The 19,998-nt window shown below is 44.8% G+C and overlaps 1 protein-coding gene across 1 annotated transcript in view; it reads right to left on the bottom strand.

Annotated features, from left to right (window-relative positions):
* Nucleotides 1–5,748: 5,748 nt before the first annotated feature.
* Nucleotides 5,749–19,998, bottom strand: part of CRISPLD2 (cysteine rich secretory protein LCCL domain containing 2) — a 29,783-nt gene continuing 15,533 nt past the window's right edge. The window contains exons 8-15 of the mRNA XM_066327519.1: nucleotides 19,288–19,348; nucleotides 18,525–18,591; nucleotides 17,438–17,568; nucleotides 17,260–17,303; nucleotides 16,192–16,264; nucleotides 15,459–15,534; nucleotides 11,090–11,223; nucleotides 5,749–9,123 (exon numbers count right to left, since the gene is read on the bottom strand). Of these exons, the coding sequence (XP_066183616.1) occupies nucleotides 9,069–9,123; nucleotides 11,090–11,223; nucleotides 15,459–15,534; nucleotides 16,192–16,264; nucleotides 17,260–17,303; nucleotides 17,438–17,568; nucleotides 18,525–18,591; nucleotides 19,288–19,348 (641 nt within the window). The 3' untranslated portion in view covers nucleotides 5,749–9,068. The remainder of the gene's footprint in view (nucleotides 9,124–11,089; nucleotides 11,224–15,458; nucleotides 15,535–16,191; nucleotides 16,265–17,259; nucleotides 17,304–17,437; nucleotides 17,569–18,524; nucleotides 18,592–19,287; nucleotides 19,349–19,998) is intronic.

Raw genomic sequence — 19,998 nt, forward strand, 5'->3', positions numbered from 1 at the left:
CCCATCTTCTGGATTTTGGGGACTGGTTTTTATTCAAAGTGCACGGCAAAACTTCCCTCAGATTTCACAAAAATTTCACAAAAAGGTGTGGGCTCCAGTCTGAGTCCTTGCCATGGTCCTTTCCTCTTCACTCCTCCTTTAGCTCCATCCCTCAAGAAAAGCCTTTCTCCTTTACAGTTCTGTCTGGAACTCCTTTGGTTTTTTCAGCTGAAACTCCTTCTCAATTTCAACATAAAATCTTCTCCTCTCTTCACCCAGATGTATCTCAGCTTTCACATGAGCCAGCAAATGTCAGTAAAACACCATGGGGAAACACACACACACAAAAAAAAAGAAAAAACAAAAACAAAAAAAAAAAAAAAACCACCCACACCGCAACAACAAAATGAATTAAAATTTTTCATTAATGCTTTTCAACTCCAACAAGCTTTTAAGAAGCCACACTTTCAAACATGAAAAGAAATTACTGGAATAACTGCAATTTCACTTTTTAAAACTCAGCATATTTTTAAACTCTTTTTTTAAGATTTTTTGATCAACAAAACCACTTTTTACTTATAACTGCCTGCTACAGAAGCGACGATTGGCTTTCACTCCATTTTGATCCTTAATGAGGTAAAAATGCTTTGGGGGATTGGGTAGTTGCATAAATTTTACGTAATGTGGTTAGTGTGGGATTGATTTTTTTTTTTTTTCCTAAAGGTCAGTCAATCAAAAAAAAGCCACCCTTATTTATCTGTAATTTGTAATTATGGAGTCAGACCCTCCAATTCCCTGGGAATGCCCCACTCTTGACCCTTGGATGAGGAGTGCTGCTCAGTGCCCTCCCTGTTTGGGTCCCTTCCAGGGAAATTGCTCCCCTCGTGGGACTGAGACTCCAGCCAGCTTCACTGACCCAAGGCCTCGGAGCAGCTCCAAGCCTGTGTCTCAAATGGGAAAGGTTGGCACACACAAAGAAAAAAGAAAAAAAGACCAAAAAAGAACTACAGGAACACATGCCCAATTCTGTAATATTACACATAGAAAAGGCCTGCCTCACACACAGGTCCTGCTGATATTTCTGCTCCCAATGTATGAATTATTAATATTTAGTATCTGTGACTCACTGATATTTACTTTAGGAGGTATTTTTATAAAGTTTGAGTGTTTTCTCGACGTGGGAGCTGACGGAGGCTTCTGTTGTTAACAGCCAGGGAGCCCTCCCTGAACAAACTTTCCTGGTCACTGTTTAAACTGGGCTGCTGGGCTCTTTTTGGGGCCCCGACCCTCCAGCACTGAGCACTGAGGCTGGCAGGGATGGCCCTGCAGGGACACAGCTAATTTTACATCTGGATCCCATGGCAAAGGGGAAAAAAACCCTGGATTTTACTGGCAAAAGTGTCACAGTGGAAGGCCGTGTTCGGATTACGGGAAGAGGCCGCCAGGGAGCACACACACAAATCCCTTTTTTGGGTACTTGGCATTGATTTTATCTGAAGTCATGGATTATATAAGAGGAGAGCAGAGACCTCACACAAGCCTCTCCTGCGTCAGTGCAAGACACTCGGGGCAGGGGGGAAACTCCACTCCAAGCCCCACTGTTGTCCCCACACTGTCCCCAGGGGACAGGGCTCGGCCACTTTTCCAGTAACTCTCCTTAAAAGTAGGATCACAAGCATTTTTCTGGAACTGCATCCAGAGCTGTCCACAGCATCAGCTAGAGTTGGCTCCTTAAAGTCCTTTTCTTGGTCTAGACGTGAAACTTTGGAGCTCGTGAAAACTTCGGGTGTTTTCCATAATTTTATGGCTCTCGTTAAAATGGTCGGTGTCCAAACAAATCCCCTCATTTCAATGCTTTGGATTCTCAGAGATCATTGTTTGCTGATAACGAAGCTGTTCCCAAGGAGAGCATTGTCCAGCACTGGGCTGCTCAGCTCAGCTCCCTGCATCTGTTTTGCTGTAAGGGTTTGAGACAGCCTGACTTGCCCGGTGTCTTTGGAAAGGCACACACAGCCTGCTGAGCTGGCCCGCTGCCCTCAGACGACTGAGATGGTTTCATGACTCTGCAGATGAGAAAATTTCCACGGTCTCCCTCTCCCCACCCAAAGGCTGTCCTCAGATGGTGCTGCACGCCTGGCACTGGGAGGAGATGCCTCCTCTGCCTCTGCTGCTCCGTCTGGCTCAGGGACACCCCCAGGGGATGCCCTAAATCACCCCTTCCTTGTCAGCATTTCTGCAGGGTTGTCTCCACTATTTTATCTCAGACACAACAGTCACGGTTCCACCTGCAACTCTACCACAGAATTCATCTGTCTGCCAAAAGACCTGAAAGAAAGCCCCCAAAATGGCAACCAAAAAACCCTGAACAACAAAGATTTAAAAGAACAATGACTATTTTTTATCATGACTGCCATGACACTGCACACCTTTACCTGGGCTTCTTCTGCCAGGTCATCTCTGTCTGTGTCACCCACAGGAAAATGACAGTCCCTGCTTGTGCATCATCCTGGTCCAAACAGAGGATGGCCCATCCCACATGATAGAATGTTTCCTTTAATCTCGAAAATTATAGAAGAAAAAAACCACTTGGGAGGACCATCAAGACATTTTCTAGTCCATCCTCCACCCAAAGCAGGATTTCGTTTTACGAGCTGCCATCCAGAATAATCTTAAAAACCTGGAATGGTGGCATGAAAAACCACACAGATAATCTGCTCCAGTCAGAACTTTTACCAATGGTCTTGGTGTTTCCTACAACGTTTTGAGCCCGTCCCTCCCCAGGGGGGCCCCTTTGGGCACAAAGAACCCTCTCTCTCTTTACCTTTAAACTCTTCAGGGCTCCTCTTCCTCACCTTTTTCATCCTCAGAGATGTCTCCTGCTTTCTCAGGAGCTGTTTTAGCTCTCTGGCCTCTCTTTCTTTCCTCCTGGACTTCCCACAAACCCAAGTATTGTCACATTGCACCAGAGACCTGAACAGAGGGAGCAAAGCAGAAAGGTTTCTCACCTGCCTTGCTGATCCTTTCACACCTGATGTGACTTTTATCTCCTTGGCCATAATGTGATTGATTTGACTTTTTATCTCAGTTGGACTGAGCTGTTCCTTGCTGGTTGGTCTGAATCCTTTATTATTCCTTGTACTCTTCCCTTCCAAGAGTCATCTGATTTTTCAGCCCGTTTCTTCCAGCCCAGGTACTGATGTAGTTTTGAAGCTCCCTGCATTGATGTAAACCATATTTTCATTAAAAGCACATCAAGTAAGATGGAATGAGTAGCCCTACCTCCTACAGTCAATTTCTATTGGGTTTTACTCTCTTTTTTGAACTTACAAAGCCTGCTCAGCTGGTGGAGAGGGAAATTAGGCTGATTTTGAGATTTATTTCTGACAAACTCGTCCTCTGGCCCCTGGGCTTAGTTCATAGGTGGTATTTTCTCAGCTCCCACATATGCAAAAGAGAGATGCACAGAAACAAGCCTTGAGGCAGCTACGGAAATAAAAGCTTCAGATATCAGTCAAACCCTCCTCAGGACAGTTGTATGTGTTGGCAGGGGACCCCCTGCTCACAGTCACCCCCAGCCCCTAAACCACAGCAGCCCAAACCTCACAGAATCAACCTTTGTAAGACATCCCAAAGCTCTGGGTTTATTTTGCTCCCTTCTGCTTTCGGCTCTCGCATTCCACCTGCGCCTCCTGACTTTTCCCCTGGTTATAAATATCCCTGTGTTCCCTTTGACACTGAATCTCCCTGCCATGTGCTGGGCAGAGGGACACTGTGGACAGCCCTCCCCGGGGTGAGGAGCACAGGGAGCTGCATAAGGCAGACCTTGTCTGTTGACTTAACTCCCTAACCCAATTTTAACCACTGTCAACAAGATAGAAGGGTGGTTTCTGCTCACACTGAGCCTTCTTTACGCTGCTCTCTCCACACCCTAAAGTGGCATAAATGCCTCCTAAGTGCCTTAAAGTAGGTCCTTAGTGTAAATGAGAGCCAACCCCATATTTTGCAAAACGGCTTTGAAAACACGGCCCGGGGCTCATCCTATAAATGACTGCGGGTTTTTGGAAGGGCACCCACCCCAAGGTATGCCCGAGCTATACATAGGCTCTGATGAGCTTAGCACGGGCCGAGGAGCAGCCGGCAGGAGGCAAAACAACCAGCGAGGAGATATTTGTGCCTGGAGCAGTGAGCAGAGGGAGCCCGGCTGCTTGTTGATCCCCAAGGATTCGCAGCAATGTGGGAATATCAGATCCGCCACCCTCCCAAGTTTCTCTTTCCTTCCCCCTCGCAATCTTTATGCCTTCTGAGCTAAAGCAGAATCTGAACCCCACCCCAGCTGAGAAAAAAAGAATTAATTTTTCTCCTGCCTGTGTTTTTCTCCCCAAGCCTTCCCTTACCTGTTTTTCACACCTGTTACACAGGAGGAATGCACAGCTTTGTTTGCCACGCTGCTCTCACACACAACTTGCAACAACACCAATTTCTGGGGGAGAAATTGCACCTTCTGAGCAGAGGACAAAGCCCAGGGCTTGAGCAGGAGGAGACAAAAGCAGAGACAGTGTCAAAAGAGGGGAAGGTGACCCAAAGAATGGGTTGGCTTCAGCCCTGAATTTCGAGTGCGAAGCTGTTTTGCTCTCTAGGCCAACCAAAACCCAAATTTTACCACTGAATTCACAGAATGGATTTAGCTGGAAGGGATCTTAAATATCGTCTGGTTCCAAATCACAGAGTGAGACATTTTGTAGCACCAACAAATAGGAGATCCAAGAATTGTTGCCATTAATAGGATGCTTTAGGCAGCCTCACAATGACCATCACCCTGAATTCCCCTCTCTGCTTACCTTTAAGATCTACTTGGGAAAATCTTCCCAAATAGTTCCAGCAAAGGAGATATTTTTTGCAGCAGTGAGAAGGGGGGAACTGAAGCACAAGGGAAATTGAAATGAGCAGTTTGGAATTGAGGAATATGCAGGAGCCATGAAACTTCCCTTTGAACAGAAACCACTGGCAGGGCAATAAGGATGTTATCTCATCATTCCTTGGTTGGAGTATACAGGGAAATACTGTTCAACCATAACTGCATCAGCCCAGCCCTGAAATAAAGCAAATATCTCTATATTTAACATTAATCCTCTTGTATAGGTAATGAAAAAATGCAAATTTCATGGTCTGGTCAAACAGGACCCCATCCCATGGCCCAGCCCACGTTTTTGGTCAAAACCCATCTGGTGCTCATTGTCTGGAGGGTGAGTTATGAACCTCCCTCTGTTGCTCCTTTAACCAAATGAGGTTGGATTACCAGGAAAAAGACTGGTTTGATTTGTGGTGCTGTCAGCAAGGATAAGCCTGGAGAAAATTTCAAAGGGAATTGCAAAAGCTGAATACTTTTCCTTTCAAAAAATGAGGGTGCAATGCACACCAGCCTGCTCAGGTGAGGAGGCGTTCACCTCATTTGCATTTTGCAACTCTGAATCATTAAACGCTATTTCCAGCCCATTAATCTAATTAGCCCTCATGTTGCAGGGATTCACAGACAGGCAGTGATTTTCCCTTACTTTCATTATGTTTCACTAAGGATACCTCTAATTTTTGTGTGGTAAAGACTGTTTTAATGCCTGGGTACTGAGTAGTTTATTTGTTTGTGGAACAGGCTTTGCACATCCCAATCTCATTTGGAGTCTCCAGGGGACACTCTAGAGCCCAGGATTAATCGCAAATAGCTCTTCTAAACACAAACCCAACTCTGGCTGAGCATTAAAGACAAGGGAAACATTCATTCCGGGAAGATTTTATTTCACAAATAATTCAGAAATCAAAAGAAAATGGAAGGGTAAGGAGGAAAAGATATTTTACAATTCTGCATTTAGAACAAACAAACAAACAAACAAAAAAACTAGTTTATAAACAACCACGGCCCCTTGGAAAACATGCAAAGGCAAACAAAAATTTACAAGTAACTTTTATACATAGGAAGTAAAATACACCATTTTTCATAGAAAAAAAAAAAAAAAAAAAAAAAAGAAAAGCAACTCTATGAACTGGCCCTAAACATTTAGACTGAACAAGTGACCAACTGGAGCCTCCTCAACCAGCTGTTGGCTGAAAGCCTTAAAAAGAAGGAATAAGTGGAGCCAAGGCCCCACCAGCACAGGCTCTGGATTTCACCCTGGTTGTGTTTCCTGGAGATTTGGCTGAGCCTGATGGTTCTGCAATGACCACGCCACAGCCTCCAAATCCCAAATTATTGGAAAAGAACAACCAGGCAGAGTCAGCTTTGGCTGCACCTGGATGCTTCAGGTGCCTACAGGTGCTGAGCTGGGGCTGAGGAGGAACAGGCCTGGTGAGATACAGACATGATGCATCTTCAAGCTGCACTGAAATAAAGCCGGCTGAGGAAATGTCATGGTATCACAAATAAAATCTGTCAATATTTGGCTGAAAAGCTGGTACTGTCCCACCTATTTATGAATAGCTAGCACACACGATGGCAAGTCACTGATAGGTCATGACTGCCTTGGAGGACCTGATCGCCCCTAATTCTGGTGGAGGTATGTCTAAATTAATAGCACCCAGGACCTCGAAAAATATTTGTGTAGTAAAGTCACAATTTCTCTTTTGTACAACAAATACAAAAATAAACAGATACAGACTTAAATTAACATCGGTTTCTAAAAATCCAAACCAGTTGGCTGCAGATAAAAATACGCAATTGTAACTTGAATTAAGCGCTTTAGGATATTTCTGTTGGAATAATAACCCTTCCCCTGTCCCCCTCTCCATCACCTAGGTACATCCCCAGCTGTTTGGATTTTTATGTGCTCACAGTAATCCCCTGGGTTTTACTCCAAGAGCCCTCACGTTCCTTTCCATCCGTAATTTTCATGGATCCTACACTAGAGACGAGGTGTTTTATGTGCTCTTGCAGTCCCCATGAACCTGACTGCACCCCTCACTCTCTCCAATCCAATTCCCAGCCCAACTGGCCCAGGGTGTCCCAGGTCCCTGCTGCAGTGTTGGATGGGCTTGAACCAGACCGTGAACACCCTGAGGCTTCACAGTGGGCAGAAACAGGGAAACTTTTCCTCACTGCCAACATCTCAAATGCTCCCAACCAGCAGCTGTTCTAGGATGTGTTCCAGCTGTTTTCAGCATCAATTTACTGAGTAAGAAAAAGAAATAGTTCAGTTTTCCTAACTAAAATCAATACTGTACACCTTGGACGACAATACTACATAAACAAAGATGACACGAAGAGTCACTTCTCTCTATCCACCCCAAATGCAGCTTTTCTGTGCAGTATTTTTGGAGACAGTGCAAAGGAGCTCCAATTCCAGGTTTTACAAAAGGTTTCTTTCCAAATTCAGGTTTTACGGAGAAATAAATCCCAGTAGTGGGACAAACTGAGTGATAAATGTCACTTAAATGCCATTTCCTTGCTGATTTCATGGTGTTTACAGAAATAAAGAAGCGTTTAATCATATAAATGCTTTTGGTCTGTGTTTTGAAAGACCTTGATGATATGGCTCTTATGTCTGTCTAGATTAAACCAAACATATTCTGGGCATAAGAGCAGCTGTGAAACATCTGCCAAATGGAGGGAAATACTTTTCTCATTCGTTATCCAATATTGCAATTTAGTTTTTGAGCAGGAGGACTGTGTATTTACAAGGACTGAAGAGCCACTGTTGACTTTGTGTTCTCATGGCTGATGAAGTCACTGGATATGTGTGTATCAAAAACCCACCAGATTTGTGTTTAGACCAATCATAAAAATCCATTTCCAATATGCAGCAGAGAATATCCTTCTGCCTTTAGAAAGCAGCTCATGCTGAGCCCTTCTCTTGGCTTTGAAACACATCTGGGTGCACGTCAAGACAAAAATATCAAAATATGGAATAACATCATGGCAACACCTTAGCGAGTTTTGCACAACCCACCGTCCTGGACATCAAATGCTCACGGGTACAGCATTTGCATTGAAGTTCTGTTTGCTTCACAAGTTGGACAGGAAAAATTAATCTGCTCCAATTTACATCTCATTTTAAAGTCTCAGAACTGCACACACCACAAGGAGCTTCACAAAGGGAAAGTGAACTTACTTCCTACAGATGCAACCATTCTTAGCAGAAATAAGATTAATTTTATCACGACCTAACTACTATAAAACAACCAGCACTGCTGTATAAACCAATACACTGCATTTAACTGAAGTTATGGCGTGGAGTATAGGATGAGATGTGCCAGCACAGGAGCCCTGGTCCTCTGACTGCTCAGAGGTTGCCAGACTCACAAAATACCTGGGAGTGTTTGACCAGCAAACACTAAACCTGCTCTTTGGATTAACCTGGTGGCCTCATTTTCTGCAGTGAGGATCTCTGCCACCATTTTACATCCTGCTCCAGGCCCACAAAACCTCAATTTTGGCTGCCAAGAACATCCCCAAACCCCATCACTGGAGGTACCCAGCAGCCTCACACAGCAGTGCTGCTGCACGCCACCTCAGTGGGAAAACACCACTTTTTATCCTCTTTTGCACAGAAAAAACCATCCAACATACACAAAAGCACTCTGTCAAAACCCCTCCTCTCCCTAAACCATGCAATTCTCCAATGAGTTTCTCCTGTCAAAGTGTCCAGCTCCTGGACAATTGCTCACTCCCGAGTCTGCTCATCCTCACACCCATCCCAGGAGAAGCTTCACACCCTAAAAACACCATCCAGGCCCAGGCTGAGATCCCTGAATCTGCTGCACGTGGAGCCACCATCGTCCTGTGTGGCAACACCTCTGGTAAAAATGAAACTTAGAACAGTTTATGGTCGCTGAATGCCCCTAGAGAAACACAAAAAACAAACACGAGACAAGGAGATACAACGCTGCACGGGTGCGATGAGATGCCAACAGCTGAGTCAGAACCTGGGGGCTTTTCTTGGGGGTTATTTTTGGTTTTTTCCCCCTCTTTTTTTCTTTTGGAATTCCCTGAAGGAGGTCAGCAAGGAGGGTACGGGCAGAGCTGATGCCGTTCAGAGGAGCTTTGGTGTCTCTGGAGATCCACAGAGAGCTCTCCCAAAGAAACCTGCACCTTCCCTGGGGATTTACTGCTTCACAGCAAAGATTCGGAAAGCGTTCCCATCCGAAGGATTCTTCAGGCTGGAGACAAAGGGAAGAGGAAAAGACAAAAATGAAGACACTGCAGGACCCAAACGGGCAACTCTGATTTTTCTCCTATCTCTTTCCCACCAGGAGTAGGAGAAAGGTAAAGGATGAAAAAGAAGTGGCACGAATCCATGGTTTCACCTTTTCCTTGTGTTTTCAACCCAAATCTGCACTGCTAATGCCAACAAAAGGAGCTGGAAGACAACAGACTCTCTTACAGCCCTAGCTCTTATCCAAGGAACACTGTGCTCCTTTGTGCAGAGATTCAGGCATAAATAGGAATATGTTTTCCTAAAAAAAAACGGTTGTCAAAGAGGCTGGCAGGTTCCCAGGGCCTGTCTGGCTTGGCTCCTAGTGCTGGCAGTGGGAATGGCCAGATCAGCTCATGTTAAATGACAATAAATATGGATATTCATTTTCAATCTGCAGGGGTGTCCCCAGATGCTCTGACTCTGAGCTGCTTGGGGTGGCTGTGTGCATGGGGAAAGGGGGTGTTTCTCTTCCCTACTGCACTGAAAAAAAAAAACCAGGAAAAATACAAAAATCTCATATTCCCACAAAATAAATATTGCAGCAAGGGTAAGGACCCAGTAAATCCTCAAGGCAATCTCTTCCCACACCTGTTTGGGTGTGTATCTTTACCCAAGGTTATTTCCAGTGTCCTAAAAGGGTGAGGGTTCACCTTAATCCTGGAAAAGCTGTTTCACTGTCTGCTGAATCTCACAGCATGAAGCTGCTCCTTATTACTGAGTGTAAATAACAATTTCCAAATCTTCATCCTGCTGTGAGGAGGTCTCTGGTTTCCCTCACCTCTCAGACCAGAGCTGGCTGCTCACATTGCACATCCCTGAGGGTGGTGGGATTTATTCTTAGTTAGGGCACTGTTTGCCATCCCAGAAAAAAGTTGTTTTTTAGTATAAAAGATCAGTGAAAGCAAGACTGAGATTAAAAAAAAAAAAAAAAATCAAAGCAATTTCACCTAAAGGTTTTTTACCTAAATCCAACTTATGAAATTGGAAAACACTGACCCTGGCAATCTACATTAAAACCCCCATATTTAACAGCTATAACTTTCCTGTCTTAGTCTGGTTTTATTTCTTGAGATGCTCTAAAGCATTCTTGGATATACAGTGTTAGAATAAAACCAGCAAACTTGATAGAATTTCTTACGGTCTTTATAAAAGAAGATCTGCACAGAGCAGACAGAGGCAGCAGACACCAAAATCCCCCTAACTGTGGGAAATTCCATACCTGAGAAGATAGCCCTGAGGAATCAGGGCCATCACACCAATATCTGAAAAAATACACTACAGATTGAAAGGGAAGTCTCCCATTAGAAAGGTCTGGATGAGCTGTGACAGGATTGTTGTGATCATGAGGAGGTGCAGGATTTTGGGAGCACAGATTTGCAATTGCTCACTGAAACCAACATGGTTGGCCTAAGAGAAACTACAAAAAAAGCCCTACAAAGATGGAAAATTTGTCTTCAAAAAGTGTTTGATCACGTCTCAAGAGGTTAATTTACTCATGCTTCTTTGGAAGAGAATAGAGGACATGAATTAACCAATACAAATGAATCCTACACCCCAGAACTGAATGAAAACCCAAATTATAAAACCCAAATCGTGACCCAGGCTGAAAACTGAAAACAGCTGTGCTCTTCTCCTGATGCGTTAAACACACAGCAAAGTGTATTAACCTGAACTTGTGCTGTAAGAGAACCTAACAAGGCTTAACAACATCTCCCACCTTTCACAGCAGCCTGGATGCAGCTCCTGGCTGGGGGAAGGTGAGCGCAGGACACCACGCTCCATTTCTTTGGGTGTCACAACTCGCAGTGACACTGGGAAGTCACATCCTTCCAAGCCCCCAGCCTGTGGAGCTGATCCCTGCTGACTTTCACAGGCAGCTGGACCCTCTGTGGAAAAGAAGAGGAAAGTACAGAGGGAAGAAATCCCACCTCTCCGACTGGACGCCGTTCTTTAAGGAGCCAACGTAGGTTTTCTTCTTTTCTACAGGCATCACGTCCACAAAGCCGCCCCTTTCATCTGAAATGACCCCTGCGTGCACTGCAGTCTTGCAGATACTGGAGCTCTGAAAAAAAATTAATTGCTTTGACTTATTCACTGTTTATATTTTATGTACCGAGATTTATCAATTCTGTAAATGCCAAGAAAAACAGGGATTAGATAAAGAAACAGCAATGAAACTATTTTTTGTCGCTCTTTTGGACAAATTAGAGACTAGATCTTGCAGGTATGTCCTAATCCCTGGGTGAAGGAAGATCCACCATCACTGCAGGGGACAAGATTTTCTATCATTCTGAGGTGGAGCTGCACCTGTGAGATCATCACCGAATCGTGGAATGGTTTGGGTTGGAAAGGACCTTAAAAATCTCCCAGTTCCACCCCTGCCATGGGCAGGGACACCTTCAGGTTGCTCCAAGCCCTGTCCAACCTGACCTTGGACATTCCAGGGATCCAGGGGCAGCCACAGCTCCTCTGGGCACATTGTGCCAGGGCCTCCCACCCTCACAGGGAACAATTCCTGCCCAATATCCTGTCTAAACCCACATTTCTTCATCTTATCCAGGGCCAAGACTGAACTGAGGACAACTTCCCAGCCCAGTGCCTGTTGCCACTGCACCAGAGAAACCTCTGAGGTGAAACTCTCCCACTGACCTCAGCAAAGGTTATTCATCCTCACGAAAAGGAAATGCTGCTCCTGAATTAAGGGAAATTACCACCAATTATCTGGGACAGATCACATCCTTCTTTCCAGGAAAGACAGAAGGGGTGCCCCCATTGACTGCTGTAGTTTTTGGATGGGCATTACCCCATAAAGCAACACCAAATGTGCAGGGAGATTACACTTCTGGAAACACTAAAGTTTCTCTATTGCACATCCCAGATGTGCAGAGTCAGAAGAGCTGGAGGAACACAAACCAGTGACAACTGATGACTAAGCCCCCAAAGCATCCAGGAAAAGGGAGCAGAAGCAGGGAAGGCTGAGGGATAGTGCAAACTTGGCCTTCGACTCTCTGCAGGGCTTACACACGGCAAGCTGGAAGAACAGAAAGGAATAAAAAACAACAGCTTTGCACAGAGAACTGCAGCAGGTGAAAATCCCAAGCCCAGAAATGCCCTGATTGCTGAAAATCCAAGCACCACAAAGCCAGCGCCAAGTGCAACTGTTCCCGTTGCATACGTACAGTACAGCCCATGCTGCCCTCTCCCAGCCATATATGGCAGCTTTGCCTTGTCCCCTATATATTTATCACTTTGGATGGCCTATCTCTTGGCAGTCCCGGGAGTTTTGAGTGCCAGTTTGGTTTTTTGCTTCTATATATGGTCAAGGGAGCAAGGGAATGCTGTGTTTGGAAGATATGCAGTGAATTCTCCCTAATATGCGGTGGGAAATCTATAAATCTAAAAGTGGCTTGTAAAATCAAACTCTCCTGAATCAATTTGCAACCCTCTCCACTGGGAGACATCCCGAACAATGTTCTTTTCAAAGCATTCCTGGTTTGTTGGGGTTTTTTTTCCAGGACTTGCTGTTCTGCTGTTCACTCAAAGCTTTGACCAGCAGACTCACCCCAAACCTCCCCTTATCACTCTGTTGGATTACAGCCCTCTCATGTCCCAGGCCAGGCTGTGCTTTGATGAAATGATTGCAGAGCTTTTGGAAGATGAGATATTACAAGAAAAAGGCCTTCCCTTCCAGGTTCAGGAGCACAGCAGTACGGACGACACAGCAGTTTTCCATGGTGAAGGCCCTCAGGGTGCTCTGAGACCAATTCCTGACAAAATGAGCCCCGGGGCACACACCATAAAATGACAACACAGTTTACAGTGAGTCATCAAGAAGATTCTCTGACTATGACCTTAATCACTCAGGATTTCATCACTAGTGTGACTGGTTTAATCATTGAGTCATCATTTAATAATTAATATCTCCTGAGAGCTGACTCCTGACTTGGTTTGCTCTGGTGACAAACTCCTGCCTCTGTGCAGGCCATCATCCATCCATCCATCCATCCATCCATCCTCCTCCAAACAACCACTGCACAGCTCTGGATAAAACCTAATCTCAAAAGTGGAGGTGTTATTCTCTTTCCTGGCTCCACAGGGCTCCTGGGCAGGGACAGGGATGGGTTTCCCCTGCAGGAAACCAGGAGCCAGGCAGAGTGAAAAATGACAGAGCCTCATGGAACTCCAAAGCTCTTTTACAACCTTCATAAAGATCCCTGGCTGTTCCAGCAGCTCAAGGCCAGATTGGACAGGGCTTGGAGCAAACGATGGAAAGTGTCCCTGCCCATGGCAGGGGGTGGAACTGGATGAGCTTTGAAGTCTCTCCAAATCCAAACCATTCTATGGGTCTATGGTCATCCCAGAACCAGGCCTGGCCACTTTTACCATTGCATATTTCTTGCATTTTATTCATTTACCCTGAAATTCAAGTCTCTCGTAGACCCCTGTGCCACAGTCTTACTGATTTGCCCACAAACAATTCCCCAAACTGCTTTTTAAAGCAACATGCAGACTGGAAACGGGGCTAAGTGCTTCATTTTCTTTTAGATAGCTTATTGAAGAAGACTCAGTTGGAGCCCAAGTGCCCCCAGGGCCATGAAGGTGCCCCACTAGATGCGAAGTTGGCTTCCCAAAACCCTCCCAGAAGACCAGCATTTGTCTCATCCAGCTCATTGCCTGTTTTAATTATTCCTCAGCAGTGGGCTTGGGTTAATTCCCAGCATCCTGCACAGGCCTTTCTCCCTGGGAAAAGCCTTTCCCCAAATCTCCCTTATGTGATGTGGTTATTTCTCTTCCTGACTTCCCATTCTGAGCATTCCCAGCATCCCCACATCTCCCTTTGCAGCACCATTCAGAGTCACCTCAAGCCCTTTGTCCCAGCTGGTCTCACCTGCTTTGCCACCAACCTCAACACTCTCCTGGCACCTCCACATCACCCTGCCAGCACAGTAGTCCACAAAAAAGGTTAACCAAACCCTCGAGGAAGTGGCCAAATACTTTATTATTATTACTATTACTGCTGTTTTTTGTTTTTCTCCCAAGCCACCATCCATGCCCCTGTATTTGAAACAATACCCAGGAGGGACGGTAGGAAATGGGTTCATTAAAGGACACTAATCCTTTTGCGTCAGTGCAGTGCCAGCCTGGGCTGCTGCTCCTCACCTAATTCCTTTGTAATCACAGGCCCTGTTCAGGGCTGATCTGAGGGAGGTTTGCCCTCTGTAAAAAAAAGGGAAAACTATTTCCCATTTCCTGCAGGTGGGAGCATGCAGGAGGCAGGTACCACAGGGAGGCAGCTGTTCCGTGGATTTGCCTGTGAGCCAGCCCAGGATAACCTGTTTGTGCAGCTCTACCTTCAAAAAAATTGGTCTTGAGCAAAATTTAAAATGCTGTGGGTTTGTTTTTTCTTTTTTTAATTGCATTTCCAAATTACTTTATGATTCCTGCAGGATGGATTTTCTCAGCAGTCTGCAAAGCTCCAGGCTGAGCCAAAGATGGGGATCCACAATCTGCTGACTGCTTCCCCCAGGCTCTCAAAATGATGCTACAGGGCAGCCAGGGAGCTGGCATTCCTGAACACAGTCCCCGATGGAAAAAAGGAAAATGAGGAAAAAAACCCAAAATAACCAGGCACCCACAAATGGAAAAACATTGACATCCAGTTTTTAGAGGCCTAGTATTAAGAGATTTCATGAAAATGACTCTGCCTAGTTTTAGCATCAAGTCTCTGCTCATCTCCACCAGCAGAGCTCAGAAAAACAAACCCATAAAACCAGCTCACACACTTTCTTTCCACTGCTCTGAGCTCTGTCCTGGCTGCTCAGAAACTGCTCCTCTCCCAGAAGGAGGAAGAGAGGGGAGAGGGGTCTTTTTCTGTCAGCTCTATAGTGTGATAGGATGGAATAAAAGCCCTTTGGTGCTTATCCGTAAATCCCAAAATGCTTTACAAAAGTGAACAAGTGTAACCACGATTTCACAGCCAGAGCCCAAAGGCTTGGGGAGGCCGAGGGATGTGACCAAATCTCTAGGAAGGAGTCAGTGCTGGAGAACAGAAGGACTCACCATCCCAGTGGCCACAACCCAAGGAGGTGTGGAGTGACACATCTAAATCCTTCAGAATAAATCAGCGCTGGAGAACAGAAGGGCTCCCCAAGCCTGTCGACCCCATATTTCACCCCAAATTTGCCCTTCCCCACATGGAATGTCCACAAGAGAGAGTGGATTTCTCCCCTAAGCCCCGGTGTGACCCCAGCTGTGGGACAGGACTGTCAGGACATGCAGGGAAAGGTTTGTACTCACGTCGGCGTAAACGTTGGTGCCAAACACGGGCGCCCAGTACGATGGCTCGTCCTTGCAGTGGGCTGGGCAATAAATCCTAGAAAACAATGGATTTAGATTTATGCTCCATGGAACTGCTGGACAGGAAGGCGAGCTGCATTCCCGGGAGATTTCAAGTGCCTGCATCTGGTCTGCAGGTGGCAATAGTGAATTCGATTATTCGCTCCCCTCAGATGACATTTGGTTGCTGCTGCAGAACTGCAAACAGAGGGATTTGGACCACTAGAAGAGGAATTGGTCTTTTTATGACCCTCTCAAGGGGGAGCACCTGTATTTTTGCTCAGTTCTGTGCACCTAAATCCCTGCATGTGTTTGTGCCCCCTTGCCTGGTCACTTAATCCTGCACAGTTTCCAGAACAAACTTCTTCCATGTTTTAAGGTGGAAAGGAAAACCACATCCAAACCTCAGCAAAAAGACATAGAGTGTGCAGTTATGAGAGTGTGCTGGGACAGCACTGTGCAGCCTGGCTGGGACGTTACTTGAAGCCATCCAAAAACACAAAGGGAATATCCTACAGTGATGCCAAGAAAAGCGTGGTGGCAGGAGGAAACACACCATTCCCAACCCCCTCCTCCAGTTCAGCCAGTATGAGCAGCTCTTCTCCCACCAGCCCTCAAATCCAGGGCCCTCAGCACCTCTGTTAAGCTGCCCCTCCTCAGGGCAGAGGGTTTAAACCAAACAGATTTGTGTTACCTTGGGCAGTGGCTCGCTGGCTTTTTGAAGTGGCACAGTTCAGCTACTGTGGTGTAACAGTCCAGAGTCTGTGCTGCCAAGATAAATGTGGAAAGGCAAATTATTAGACCAAAAAGCTCAGGCTTGCTGCAGAAAACACAAGTCAGAGCCACACAATGCATTTGGTGAGGCCCTTGTCCAACTGAGAGCACCAGGAGGAAAGCTGCTCCAGCAGCAGGATCCCAGGACAGGGCTGACCAGCTCTCCAGCAGGAATCCTGCAGCCACACGTGGCCTCAAAAAGGTCACAGCTTTCAAAAGAGACAAGCAGCTGATCCACAGCACGTGGGTTTGTTACAGCTCCGCACGTGGAGCCCAAATATCCCGACACCAAAAGTTCTCCCTGAAAGGGGCTCAGGTGGATCTCACCAAAAGGATGATTCTGCACTGGGGGAAGTTTTCAAAGATATTCAGAAAGTGAGAATTGTTTAAAAAGTAGAGCAGTGTTCATTTATACGCCCATCAGAAATGTGGTGACACACTGTTAAAAACTAATTTCACATGTATTGGTTTTTTTCATTGCATTACTGCACTAGGACATCAGCCTTTTTTTTTTTTTTGTTTTGTTTTTTTTTTTTTTTTTTTTTTTTTTTAGGGTTTTTTTTGTTGTGTTTTTTGTTTTTTGTTTTTTTTTAGTTTTTGTAAAACTAACTAAGAGCTGACACTTCACTGAGGCTTTTAAGTTGAGTGCTTCAACTTCCATGCCTTTACTATCAGCAGCTGAAGTCTGGAGCCCACCAGGATCCATCAGCAGGATTTGCTGCTGGAATTGGCCCATCATCACCTATTTCTCTCCCTTCCTCTTAGCTGCCCCCAGGAAAATGAGGTGGGTGGTGGTGGAATTGCCCAAGGTGGGTGGACAGTCACTCCAAGGTTCTAGATCACCCTGGACCACTACTCCGGAGTTTGGTTGTGGCACGGAACCATTTGACACAACCACTGAAATCTAAAAAGAGCCCTGAAAGATCTTTTCAAGTACCCCATAAAACTCCAGCAACAATATTTCCTCCCCTCAGCTTTTAAGACTTACTTGTGACTTTAGAAACCATGAACGCATTTGAAGGTTTGCTTTTCCTGTAAAACAAGCAAACAAACAAATTAAAATAAATAAGCAGAGTAGAATTACTTGGATCATTGTGTCTACATGAGAGCAACAAAGATGACTGAACATTGAAGCAAATACCAAGAGTTTCGGGTGCAGGCAGTACCTGAATGACTCCACACCGTTCCTGGTGGATTTCACAAAAGCAGGTGTCCTCCCTTTCCTGGTGATGTCCACCAGCCCTCCTTTGTTGTCGAGGATTCCGTAGTGGATTGCAGCACGACAAATGCTGGAGGACTGACAGGGGATAAATAAAATGTGAAATGAGTCAAATAAAATCTCATTCACGGAGCAACGCTGCCCAACTGCTATGTGAAAAACGGAGGAGAAATGAAACCGCCTTCAAACAAGCTGAGTACACTCCTTTAGAATCTGGTTGTTAAATCCTCCTCTCCCAACGTGGCCTGATTCTTTTATTACTATTATTTTAAGCACTGCCTGGTTGAATGGCAAGCTTCTTTTTTCTTTTCAAATAACAAAACCATACATTTAAATACAATTTAGAGGAAAAGCAGTGTTGGAAGTGAGCGACCAGCCTGAAATATTTCCAGTTCTCGACAAAATATTCAAACCCAAAATATTTCTGCTGACTCCACTTGGAGGGGTTGGGTGTCTGCAATCACAGAAGTTGCAGGGCAAAGACACATCACGGGTGATGCAGTCACACACCAACAGTTGAAATAAGGAAAAAAACCACCGGATTTTACCCAAAAAAACCCTTTTATCTTCACCCCAAAAGTAGTTTTGATGGGAAAATGGCACCGTACTCTATTCATAAATGATCTTAGTAATTTAAGATCAAGCAAATCAGCCCAAAACTTTATTTAGCTACAAAATTTAACAGTGTTTTTAATATAAAGCTTCTGTTCAGATGACAGCTGCCCACACGAACAAAGAGATCCTTGTAGGAGCTGCCTATTGATCCTCATCCCTCACTTTCCATGGGTGTCCACATTAAGGACCATTCCTGACAAAATCACGTCTGGAGCCACTTTGCCTTCCCAGAGCCTGCCCCTTTTTTTCAACACCAAGACGAGGAAAATACAGATAATCCTTATTAGCACCATTTTACAGCACCACAACCGGAGGATACAAAAAGCCAACTCACACCAAGGACGGTTGGCATTTCCCATTTCTGTCATTACCACTGGCTCCCACAAAATTACATCCAGCAGCTATTAAAAGGTACTTACACTTTCGTAATAAAATGTTCCAAAGATCTTTCCCTTACTGTACAAGCAGCCAGCTGGGCACAAATACCTGGTAAAGATATATATCTATGAGGGTGGCGAAAAACAATTCAAGAAAAACAGAGTTTGACTCTGTTTCGTTTAATAGTCATTCCATTCATTTCACGTAGCTCTCCCGTTTTAAAAAAACAGGATTGCAAAATAGCTACTTTTTTAAAACAGTTCCTCCACCCTCCTCAAGAGCCCGACCAATATTTAGGTTCTGTGGATTTGGTTTTCCTCCAAGTGATAAACTGTCCTGTTCTCTGCAGAAACCTTAACCAGAAGTTCTGGACTGGCTGGGAGGGGACAAGCCATGAATTATTGGTCTGCCTTGGCCAGCAGTGGAATGCACGAAAAAAAGGCTCGAAAAATGACTCTGCCTAAATTTATTAAATTATTTTTGGACATCTGAAGCTGTGGGTCATCATGGCAAGCAAATCACTTTATTGCCAGGTTTGGCTGGAGGCTTGGATTAAAAGAAATTTAGGGGAATTTTTTTGTTGTTGTATTTTAGGGGTTTTCCAAAAGAGATCTACCTAGACAGTCACCAAAAACACATAGTGCAACCTATCCTATAAACCTATCCTATGTATCCATATGATAATATTTAGTAATAAAAAATTAAATATTTATTAATTTTTTATTAAAAATATTTAGTAACAAAAAGCAAATATTTATTTACTTTTTCCCCTCAGCACTCTAAGAAGTAACAACAAAACCCTACCTGTTGCACGTTGAGCCTCTGCACTTGTCTCTCATCTTGGTTTCACAGGTAATGACTTGTGCTAGGGAGACAAAAAAAAATCTAATAAATATATATTTTTTTAAAGGAAATTTCTCAGCCTGCTCCTGAGCTACAGAAATGAGCAGCCTCCACACATCTTTCCTGGAGGTCTTTAGAGCAGCAAGATAAAAATCTGATTTTATCCAGCCTGGGGCTGTTGGTGCCTCTTTAGCCCTTCGCCTGAGACAGGTGTCTTTGGAATATTAGCAAGGAAGATGCAGCTGAAGGCTTTGATTTACAGCCCGAGGTCTGCAGCCAGAGCTCTCATTCTCCCTTTAATTACAGACTCTCCAGATGTTGGCAGATAAACTTGAAAAGGACCCACTGGCTTGCCCCACCTTGTTTTCTCAATCAGTGTCTTTTAATTAACAGCGGCTGGAAAACAACTCGGGAAGCACCAGCAGCTCCACAAATAACTTCAGGAATATTCCCAAGCAAGAAATAAAGAGGAAAAAAGCTATAAGCCCCAGAAAAGTTAAAAAGAACAGGGGGAAGTGCTGAGAGTTGAGCTTTTAAAGGAGAAATAAACCCAGTACTTCCCAAATTTATTACTGATTGAGGGGACTTTTGGTACACTGGTATTTTATTGAGATAAGGGGGACAAGGACTGCTGGAGTCAGATCGATCTGCAGAAGGTAGAAGTGGTTTTTG

This window comes from Sylvia atricapilla, chromosome 12 (assembly GCF_009819655.1).
Source record: "Sylvia atricapilla isolate bSylAtr1 chromosome 12, bSylAtr1.pri, whole genome shotgun sequence".
Taxonomy (NCBI): Eukaryota; Metazoa; Chordata; class Aves; order Passeriformes; family Sylviidae; genus Sylvia; species Sylvia atricapilla.